This window comes from Pagrus pagrus (assembly GCF_965226575.1).
Source record: "Pagrus pagrus genome assembly, chromosome: 1".
In the NCBI taxonomy this organism is placed as follows: domain Eukaryota; kingdom Metazoa; phylum Chordata; class Actinopteri; order Spariformes; family Sparidae; genus Pagrus; species Pagrus pagrus.
This window is the reverse complement of record NC_140185.1, coordinates 3,120,423-3,131,851: the sequence shown is the minus strand read 5'-3', so window position 1 is coordinate 3,131,851 and position 11,429 is coordinate 3,120,423. Positions and strand designations below refer to the sequence as shown.

General features: G+C 41.0%; 1 protein-coding gene across 3 annotated transcripts; it reads left to right on the top strand.

Moving 5' to 3' along the window:
- The first annotated feature begins 970 nt into the window (after positions 1-970).
- dhcr7 (7-dehydrocholesterol reductase) lies at positions 971-10,257 on the top strand. 3 transcript variants are annotated; one of them, XM_084353072.1, is made up of 9 exons: positions 988-1,052; positions 1,980-2,091; positions 6,149-6,371; positions 6,458-6,548; positions 6,699-6,912; positions 7,071-7,275; positions 7,738-7,869; positions 8,166-8,661; positions 8,964-10,257. In XM_084353072.1, the coding sequence occupies exons 1-8, from the start codon at positions 1,049-1,051 to the stop codon at positions 8,628-8,630; spliced, it is 1,446 nt and encodes a 481-aa protein (XP_084209198.1). In that variant the 5' UTR covers positions 988-1,048; the 3' UTR covers positions 8,631-8,661; positions 8,964-10,257. The 3 variants fall into 3 exon arrangements, with proteins under 3 accessions (XP_084209199.1, XP_084209198.1, XP_084209197.1); XM_084353073.1 differs by having other exon boundaries at positions 971-1,052; positions 1,983-2,091; positions 8,166-10,257; XM_084353071.1 differs by having other exon boundaries at positions 8,166-10,257.
- Positions 10,258-11,429: the final 1,172 nt, after the last annotated feature.

Here is an 11,429-nt window from a genome sequence, read left to right as displayed (position 1 = left end):
GGAAATATTGGACATTTTTAGGGACGGACACTCGGAAGTAACGGCCCACTTGTGACAACCACAATACTGGAATCGAAAATAAAAAAATCTCACTTCCCACTAGAACTATAGGCAACTGTTTGTTTGCATTGCCAGATGTAGGCTACATCTTGAGCATAAACAGACCTGTTCTTGTTCTCTGCTAAAGTTAAAAGTTCCCTGGATCATATCATGAGATTATATGCTCCTAGTCTGGTTTGGACTTCCTCTCACCTTCCATTTCTGATTGGCTGACAGAAACACCATAGAACGATGTGTTTATGTGAATGTACTGTATTGTAGATACGTCTCAACAAATATTGGCTGCCTGCCCAGAAACAACTGTTTAACAGCAATTCGGTTTCGTCTGTGCATGTAATACCCACATGCAAATTACAGTCTTAAACACGTCTGTCCAAGTATGGATGAAATTGTTCTTTTAATCAATCAGGTACTCGAATTAAAGCATGCTATGTTTAATTTTTGGTGTTTTCCCCCTTTGTTTATCTATGTAGGTATAACACTACTTTTTACAAACATTTATGTCATTTGTGTTTTTTAAGCATTGTAATTTGACTTTAGAAAGCATTAAGGTGAAACACCATGAAAAAATATATTCGGCTATTTGGCTGTAAATGTCTTTAAGCATTTATCATTGGTATCATACTGACATAATTACCTGTTATGAAGAGCCAGCATGCTAAAGGGCAGTGTTGGACACGCACAGTAGATAACGGTCACAGCTGTTTCATAATGCTGCCTGCTCAGAGCTTACTTTGACGCCCATTCAACCACTGGAGAGTTAATCAGGTGCTGGTGGCTCCAGTTAGCACTGTCCAATCAAATGCCGGTTCACTCCACAGGCCCGCCTTTTAACTGAAACCATTGGTTAAATTTTAATGCATGGTGGCGTTATGGGCGGAGTCTGGGGGCCAGCAACTTTTGTCCAGCGGTTACATGATAGCAGCACCTGGTCGAGGAGGAAACACGAGCCGACTCCTTCGCTCTCTGTCTGACGGTACAGTTATCTATGGGTGAGTGTACAATAGCGCATCTATAACAAGATTTTAATCCAGTATAACGTCCAGTTTACGTCAAATGATGTCCATAATGCCGGCGTGTTATTTAAGACAGAGGATATTTGGTGGTTAAGCTACCATTGTTTGAGGAGCTCGCAACAACTTAGCATCAGGGCAAAAGGCACCTGCAGGAGACAACAACTGCGATAATTCAGTTCCGTAAATGCACCAATTCAGAAAAGACTGGAAGGTTTCGCTTTGTTGAGGTTGGTGATGCAGCGGTGGCTCACTTCACTTCCCTCCTCATCAGTCTGCGGGCCACAGTGCTGGAAAACATGCTAACATGGACAAAACAGAAACAGGCATTGAGCTCATTATTCTATAGTGAGTGTAGCTTTGGTGTGAATACTGCAGAGCTGGCCTTACCTCTGCTAAAAGCAAGTGTGTGCGCGCGCGCGTGTGAGAGAGGGAGAGGGGGCGAGAGAGATATCTGCAGTTACAGAGAACAACACTTCCTATTTGATTTAAATAGATATGTTGGCATCATTAGTGTATCCACAGCCTGCTGTACGTACTGGCTTTATCAGGCTGACCTCCATTCAGTGATGTTTGTTATCTCACATTTCCAAGGACATGCACTTTAATTCACCCACTTACCTCATAATCTGTTCATAAAAGTTTGGCATGTGGAACTGAGCTACATCATTTGACCTGTGGGGATCCTTTGGAGCTTTTATTACAAGAGACCACACAAAAAGACACCAAATCCAAAAGTGATAAAAGAGGGAAATAATATATCTTTTGTTCGTTTGTACCATTACCCATTGCTCCTGTGTTTGGTTACTGCCATTGTATGCTACACTGTCTTTAAAGGACTGTGGTAGTGTACAAAGCAGTGTGCCACTGCACCACTGATCCTAACCTGATAACCTGATCCTTCAGCAGAAACGAATGGTACAGCGGGCATGGAGGCCACCAGGAGACGTACCCAGCCCAGTGTCAATGGGAAAACGTCTGAACAGAGTGAGGAGCCAGCACAGTGGGGGAGAGCATGGTAAGTTCATACTATGTCACAGGTTGTTAAGGCCATTTTGTCATGTAATTCACTTGACTCCGTTACACGTTTATTACAGAGTTAAGCATGCCTTGGACCTGAAAATTCAAACCTAAACCTTACTTACTCAAAAAGTCATGTTAGAAAGTACATTGAGATTGACAAGTATAACTTTAGATTGGCCTGCTATGTAGAGTTAAAGTTCTGGAATCACATGTTAAACAAATCCATGTAATTAATGATAGAGTGAGCAGGTTCAACCCAATCATCTTGGTGTCATCTCTTTTGGGATTATAGCATAATTATGATTACCAGATCATCATGATTAAATGATGTGATGATCTCAATCTAGTTATCCTCCCAACACACAGTGAAGTCATGATACAGCGAGAGAGAAACTGCATCTGACTGCATCAAGTTCAATGTAATTCCGACAAATAATATTTTCTAATTAATATTTAGCTATTTGTGAAATGATACTGTTTAATGTTGCTTGGACATTGCAGGATAGTGCATAATAGCCTGCCTCACTTGAAGTTTGATGTTTTTTCTTTTGAATCTTACAACACAGTGGTTTAATGTAGAAGTACTATGTAGAATGGTCTTGGAGCAGCAGCAGCTCAGTCCATGGGGACGTGGCTTGGGGACCGGAGGGTGGGCAGTTCATACAAACCAGTCAGTCTGGTAGCTGGAGAGGTGCCAATTCAATTGCTGGGCACTGCTGGGTTGCCCTTGAGCAAGGCACCAGACCCTGAAGTCCTGAGAGCAGCTGACTACAGGGCAGCCCCCCCACTCTGAAATCTCTCCATGCAGTGCATGTGAATCAGTACTGTTTGTGCATGTGTGTGTATTTTTGGCCTGTGTGTGCAAAAAAATTTATTAAATTAGAACAGAGTGAAAACATTTAATTTCCATGAAAGGGATTAATAAAGTATGTGTTAATCAAATCAGTTTTATTTATATAGCCTAAAATCACAATCACATTGCCTCAGCGGGCCTTACAAACTGTACAGCGAAGGACATCCTCTGTCCTTGCCACATTGAGAAAAAAAAACCTTTTAACAGGGAGAAAAGATGGAAGAAACCTCAGGAACAGCCACAGGACGGACAGACATGCAATAGATGTCGCATGTACAGAACGGAACAACAAAATCACAATTTACAAATTGCATTGACAGACTGTCTGATACACTGAGCAGGCGACTGAGCAGGCCGAGGCATCGCCAAGTGGTGCCAAGCCCACACAACCTCCTCTCCACTGTGGTGACCTGGAAGAGGGCAGGCCACACAAGATAATTAGCAGTAAAAAAGAAAACATCAGACTGAAGAGGCGTCAAATTTTACAGAAATACAGACATAAGGAGATAGTAAAACAGAGGAGAGCAATGATCAAGCGGAGCCATCAATATGTGAGGCAGCAGGAGCCAGGAGAGGTAGATGCTCCCAAGGGCCTGTGGTCCATCAGAAGGGAGCCTGAATGAAAAGAGAGGAGGAGGAGGAGGAAGCTGTAGAGAGTGGACAGTGATAGAGCGACACAGGTTGCAGCTTGTGGGAACAGAAAACAAAAACAAAAGTTGGAAAAATGCAATGGTGGTAATCAGAATAAACAGATTGTTTCTCATTGGCAGGACAGTGTGAATTCTAATACTATAGGTAGGCCAGCATAAATGTTCAGAAGGTTTAAGTCAGAGGTTAGAGAAGGGACATGTAAACTTAACAAACACAGATGCAGCTGATCACCCTTATTAAAGGGACATCATATTCAGCATGTTGACTCTGACACAGTTAAATGAACCAGGGCCCTCAGAATGCTAGTAGTTACATCTGTGCTGTTCCTGTAACAATAAACAATAAACAATAAACAAATAAACAAACACAATTTTTAATTGTATTTATTTTACATTTAATTTCTAGTTGGACTTTGAATTTAAATTATGAGTGAAGGATATCCATACAGAGGATGCTCTGAGCGCTCTAAAACTGGAACTGTGAATATCCAAATCACCATTTCTGACTCAGTGTATGAAAGCACCCATATTTATGGCTAAACAATCACACAGAATCCAGCATTTAGGCAGCTTTCCACAGAACTTTGTTTAGAACATAACTGCTGTGACACGATCACTCTCTAGCCTAATAGTGTGTGAACAAACGGCAGCCAACAAATTCAGCACAGTATGCCTCTAAATTAAGATTTAATAATAATAAAAAGCATCATCTTCCACCTCAGGCATCAGCGCTATAGCCTACGCGTGGCAGCTAAGTGGGTAATGACCATTTTCACAGATTAATTTTGAAAGGCCAATGACCAGTGTGCAAATGCTACTAAACAGCCTTGTCCAATCTGGTAATATGTTTGCTCACTCACATACTCACTCGGACAAATGCGATTGTAGGGCTGGCCCCACTGTTGTGGTCCAGCTGAAAAAAAGGAGAGACAGTAGAGTGAAGAAACGCAGCTGAAACACCTCCTGTTTGGACTGTACGTTTGGATACTGTTCACATCTGAACCTGTACCTCTTTTTGGTCCTTAATCTCTCTGTAACAATAAAAATGTAATTTCACTTTTCAAAAGTAAGTCCAGACTTTTCAGACGCAGCCAGTGACTTGGTCTTCGCTAACACTAGTAACAAAGCCCAGCTAATGTCCACCGAGACAGTGATAAAAGCCAAGTGATTGCCAACAACAACCTATCCAACTAGCTAATTAATTACCTAAAAATGTCAATGAAGTTGTCAATGCCTCACTCAAAGTTTCCTTGTCAATGGTCTCTCTATGTCCTTCATAGTGTTTTATTTTAATAATGTGACAAGACTAACAAAATGATGTACTGTAGAGCACCCAACGAGGGACTGATGCATTCTAACTATATTTGTCAAAGGTGTCATGCAGCATACAGAGCATACCAAACAGTTCGTCTTATTCAATGCCACATAAATGGTCAGTATTAAGCATAATAATGTACACATACACATAATGTAGAAAGTACAAAATTAGTTTGAATATGGCAAATAACAGCGAAATGTGTTTAAAAAAAACAAGGAGACAAAGTTCATTGTCACGACTGATCTAAGTTGTTTAACGTGAAAAAGTTGTTCACAGTAACAAACATTTCCTATTTGAAAAATAACTTTTCAAAGCCCAATCTTTCCTGTTTGAGATATGCAATGCGGATATTGCCTTTCAAGACTTGCGCAGGAGTTGGTTTATAAGTCATACATGGAAATTAAAAAGAAACTGTCAGACTAAAGGAGAAATTTACTGGGAAAAAGTTATTCTGGGTTATTTTGATTCTGTAATCTTAACCTGTAACGCTTACTTTGACTCCCTAGTAGGGCATCAGTGACTTCAGATTTTTTCAAGTCGACTTATCCGTCAATAAAGTCGAAGTTGAGTCGACACGTAGTTTGATGACGTCATCACATTGACACAGCAGAGGAACACCTCCTTACATGGGATGTGTGTCTGGCCCACAGCCGGAGAGTTTTAAAACCAGGAAACAGCTGATCACAGCAGTCAGTCCATCACTTCATCCGCGGACGTCAAGATGAGCAACTGGAAAGCCGCTGAGATCCGGGAGATGCTAGCGTCTCCTCGGTCTCTGTAGCTGACAGCTAGCGGACACAACCAAACAGCTAGTAGCTGCTGTCAGCTTGTTGTGTAGCGGCAAGCTACGAACGGTCGCTAAGAACCCAGTTCTAAAATCCAATGGGGTGCAATGTAAAGCTCTTATTTTGAAGACAAATTAGTTGTCACTGTTCACTGCCCCAAAAAACAAAAAAAAAACACGACTTGTCGACCACTCTCAGGGGTCGTCGACTTGCCCCACTGACGTCGACAAGTCGACAAATCGGCTTTTCTGTTAATGCCCTACTCTCTAGTAACATTTGACACATTATGACCCCACACGATACATTTAGAGGACTTTGAGTTGTGAGTTCATGCAAATAATATATTCACATTGTTTTTCCATAAAATACACAATGTTCTAATCACAGCTTGATTCTGCTGTCATGTCCTCATACTGTATCTGTATGTATATTTGATTCATTTTCAGGGAGGTGGACTGGTTTTCCCTGATCTCTGTGTTTGGCCTCCTTTGCTTCGCCCCTTTCATTGTCTTCTACTTTGTGATGGCCTGTGATCAGTACCAGTGCTCCGTCAGCCAGCCTCTGTTTGAGTTGCTCCGAGGAGAGACCTCACTGCTCTCCATCTGGGCCCAGACAGCCTCCTTCACCTGGTCAGCTGCCAAGCTATACGCCATCTGGGTGGCCTTCCAGGTAAGAACAAGTATAAGAGTAAGGCAGAAGAGTTAATCCACTGTCTTTGCAAATGTAAGCAAGTTACAGGTTGTTTTGTCCCTCAGGTGTTCCTGTATATGTGTGTTCCTGACATCACTCATAAGTTTATTCCTGGCTATGTTGGCGGAGTGCAGGACGGAGCACTCACCCCTGCTGGTAATTAACACACACACCCAAGCTCATCAGTCCACAGCCATTGTTTTATTAACATGTCCAGTATAACACCAATGTGGCTCACTGCTTGTGGAGAATGTTCACTCTGAACTCTGTAACAAAACCATTTTGTGTCCCCATCCACTCCTGTAGGCCTCATTAACAAGTACCAGATCAACGGGCTGCAGTGCTGGCTCATCACTCATGCTCTGTGGTATGCCAATGCCCACTTTTTCCACTGGTTTTCTCCCACCATCATCTTTGACAACTGGATCCCCCTGATGTGGTGTGCTAACATACTGGGCTACGCTGTGGCCACCTTTGCATTCATAAAGGCATACCTTTTCCCCACAAACTCTGAGGACTGGTGAGTACTGATAACAGGATGACAATTCATTGGAGCAAACTTCTACAGCAGACATGTTTTCTATGTCTGGAAAGTACTTATAATATCTAAAGATTAACTAGTAATTAGTACACAACTGTATCAACATGTTTTCTTCCACCTTTTTTGTGATTCTACAGTAAGTTCACAGGGAACCTCTTCTACGACTACATGATGGGCATTGAGTTCAACCCACGCATTGGCGAGTGGTTTGACTTCAAGCTTTTCTTCAACGGTCGGCCCGGCATCATAGCCTGGACTCTGATCAACCTGTCCTACATGGCCAAGCAGCAGGAACTGTATGGCCATGTCACCAACTCCATGATCCTGGTCAATGTACTGCAGGTAAGGAGGAAGAAGGATGGATTCATTGGATGGAACGATATCTGTTGAAAAGTGTGTGTGTGTGTGTGTGTGTGTGTGTGTGTGTGTGTGTGTGTGTGTGTGTGTGTGTGTGTGTTGTATATCTTTAAATACTCTTAAGAATGATTCTTCCACATCTAAGCCTATTTATGTGAAAGATACTTAACTCAATTAACATTTAAAAATAAAATAAGATTTTCCAATTAAGATTTTTATTTGAATGATCAATTCTTAATATCTTGAGATATATCTTTGAATTTGTGTCTGATCTCAGTAAACGTGTAAATCTGTGCTAAATGTTATGTGTATGTGAGTGGGCTTATGTTTGAGTAACAAGCTGCATGGTGTGTAAAATGCCTACTACCTGGGTCACGATTTACAGGATTTACAGTTTAAGAGTTATAATAATTACTGGACGCTTGTGTCACTTGTGTTTTCTTGTAGGCCATTTATGTGCTGGATTTCTTTTGGAATGAGGCCTGGTACCTGAAGACCATCGATATCTGCCATGACCACTTTGGATGGTATCTGGGCTGGGGTGACTGTGTCTGGCTGCCCTACCTCTACACACTGCAGGTAACAAACATACGCATGCTAACACACAGACACACCTCTCTGATATCAGGAAAATTGTTTTCATATATTTTAAAGTTGAGTAATATCACAATGCAAAAATGTCTGTAACAAAGTTAACCTTTTTCTCCTATTAAGCTCTAAAAGAAGTGTCTGAATGAAATGAAATTGTTAAAAAAAGAAATAAGTGTGTGAGTGTCTGTCATAGAGAAATTGTATACACGTGTATGCTACACTCTAGCATGGTTATTTAAGTAATTGGTTCATGTAAGTAAAGTAAATGTGTCTTGTGTCTCCAGGGTCTGTACCTGGTGTACCACCCAGTCCAGCTTTCAGATGCCCATGCCCTGGCTGTCCTCTTGCTTGGCCTTGTTGGTTACTATGTCTTCCGCTCCACTAACCACCAGAAGGACCTGTTCCGCCGTACTGAGGGCTCCTGCTCAATCTGGGGCAGCAAGCCAACATACATCGAGTGTTTGTACCGCTCTGCCGACGGTGCCGTCCACCGCAGCAAGCTCATGACCTCAGGTTTCTGGGGAGTGGCCCGCCATTTCAATTATACTGGTGACCTGATGGGGTCACTGGCCTACTGTGCCGCCTGTGGCTTTGGCCACATGCTCCCATACTTTTACATAGTTTACATGACCATCCTGTTGGTGCACCGCTGTGTGCGCGATGAACACCGCTGCAGCAGCAAGTATGGCAAGGACTGGAAACGCTACACGGATGCGGTGCCTTACCGGCTGATTCCTGGGGTGTTTTAGAGAGGAGTGGGACAAGGGAGGGAGAGAGAAGGTGAGGGCAGCATTATGATAGATACTGAAATTATGAAATTGGATTGCGATAGCAAGATAAACATAAGGTGTGTGACTGAATAGGCGTGTGTGTTTTATACCTATCGAGAATACACAATGGCGATTCGTATGTGTTTTTCTAATGCATATATACACTGCTGCACACACATTTCTATACAGTTTATTATAATATTTCTCAGCCTCAGTAAAGGGAGTCGGATACACCAGTCTGCTGCTTTCTGCTGTGACCTGTTAAAATATTTTTTTTTAAAAGTACAATAAATCCTTTATTGTACATTATAGGTCAAGACTCTGCTGTCCACTTACATCTGAAGGAGAAAAATCATTCCTTTGAGGACAACAATGTAAACATCTTGTCCAGAGAGGAAAGATGGTTTGAAAGAGGAGTAAAAGAATCCATCTATGTCAAACTGAAAGTTTGTTGGTGGCCTACAACATTACTTATCACCCACCTACAATGCAGTACTGAGTTCCCTCCCCAGACAGCTTAACAACCATTCACACCTGGGCTCACCTTGCCCCGGCCTTCATATGGGTTATATGAAGGCCAGTTGGATCAACGGCCCACAAGTGGCCCTATGACTCTGAAACTCAAAGCTCACATGTGACCTTAAAAAGCATGCAACTCCCCTCCAGTTAGTTAGAACTGAAGAAGCCTCTTGGATGAGAAGTGAAACATCTTCAAGGAACTGAAACAAGTCCAGTTGCCTACGATACAGCACTTAGAATTATATGAGCACAACTCGTAACACCTCAGTTCTGTAGTGGACTGCTCTCTTCGACTGTTCTACACAATGCTGTGACATTCCCATAATGCAGCTATGTATGGGTCATCCTGTAAATTCATTGGTTAATTTGTAAAAAGGAAAAATATCAGTGAGTTAGTTTGATAGTCATTTATCAAGAAAATACTAAAACATGGCTGGCTTCTCATTTCTCAGTTTCTCAAATATGAGAATGATTTGTCTTTGTAAATTTAACACCTGTTGGGGGTTTTGTCACTTAGCACTCAGTCATCCTATGATGGTTGTTTTCAGCATTTTTAGACTTAATCAGTAATATAAAGTGGATAGATTTATTCATGAGTATATACTATAATATATTGTTGGTGCCCTACTGGCTTAATAGACCAAATGTAATTGCATGCTCAACTGAAGAGACCAATGGCATAAAAAGTTATATCTTTGTATTAAAGTTCTCTGAGGGCTATCATATGAGAGACTTAATATAATAAGGTAATTGCTTGCCTTGTTGGTGAGAATTTCCCTCGTTGTGGTTGAGAGCAGCGTGTTTACATAAACCAGCCTGTTATAGACTATTAGAACTGCAGAAATTCCCAAACTTTAATAGCAACAGCACTTTCTGTTCTTTCTTATGTTTGCTAAGCTAGTTGGATCATTGTTGATCATTGCTTTGTGTTCAACCAACATGTAGATGAAAGTATAGTCATGTTTGAGCTCTGTGTTGATAGAAATGTTTTTTCTGTCCAACGATTCTATTTGTTTTGTTTGTTTTTATTTCCTCATACCAGCACTGCCTTTCCTAAAGTCACAAAATAAATCCATTCTGCGTTTTCTATTCTTGTGATATTTGCCATTTTTGATGGTAGGTCAGAGTGCTCAAAAGGATACTGAATTAATCTGCCCGTACGATCTTTAAAAACCTAGACATGTGCATCATAACAGACCAGTATATCATTCTTTATTTTCAAATTAATCCTGTGAGTAATCCTTTTATATACTAAATGTGTCTGTAATGTAATTCAATCTTTTTTTCTTTAATTTTACTGGAATACAGTCATGTTTTTTTGGTATCCTAATTATGTAATTCGGTTACATGTATTCTGTTACTCCCCAAGCTTACCTATAGCATAATAGTTATGAAAGGAAACTAACAGCAGCTCACACCACTGTACCCTAGATGTCATTTTTAATGTTCAACACTAGGGGGCAGCAAAGGATCGCTGATCCCAGTTGTCGGATAGAGTTGACTTTCTATACTAGTGGGTTTACCTGAGAGTATAAATTCCACCTAATCACACATGCAGCCCACTTCAACAGGAAGCAAACAGCGCAAAACCTATTTGTAGCTCCCCTAACTATACATTTCATGCTTTTTTCTAAAGAGGTTTTAGTTATTCAGCCAATGCAGGTCCAAACCACTACATTATTCTCGTAATGCATTTACTTGTTTCTTATATACACCTAACATTTATGTGTTATCTCAATTTCTAAGTCAGCACAGTTGTGCACACCACATTTGACCAACTACAGGTCTTCCTTTGGCAACACAAATCATTAACTCTTGAGTCAGCTACAAAAATAGTAAATACTGTATATAGCACAGGGACTCCCTCTTGTGGCAGTTGTTAGAAAACTGATGCATAAGATGGGACAAAGGCGATTGAGGAAACACCAAAAATGGAGAGAAACTCTTTGGATACGCTGAAAAACATTTTTGCTTATGAAGGTTGTGATATAATCAAAAGCTCCAGAACAACTTCAAAACTGGCCTTGTGGTGCGATTGCTATCTCAGATTCTGTTTGTAAGGCCAAAAGTAAACTTTAAATCTCACTTTTTAAGCTAACATGGATTAAAAGTCTTTAAATTGCTTAGGCAAAAAAAAGGAAATTGGAACATCTCAAGTCTATGCTGCCGAGTAAATTCATCTGCTGATGAAGATTACGTGACATGGCTCAAAGCTACAAGACAGCTGCTAAATGAATCTTGTGTTGAGACTTTTCTGAA

Coding starts and splice junctions, on each gene's coding strand:
- dhcr7 (XM_084353072.1), top strand. Junction 6,549..6,698: donor CGGAGCACTCACCCCTGCTG/GTAATTAACACA, acceptor CCACTCCTGTAG/GCCTCATTAACAAGTACCAG. Junction 6,913..7,070: donor CCCACAAACTCTGAGGACTG/GTGAGTACTGAT, acceptor GTGATTCTACAG/TAAGTTCACAGGGAACCTCT.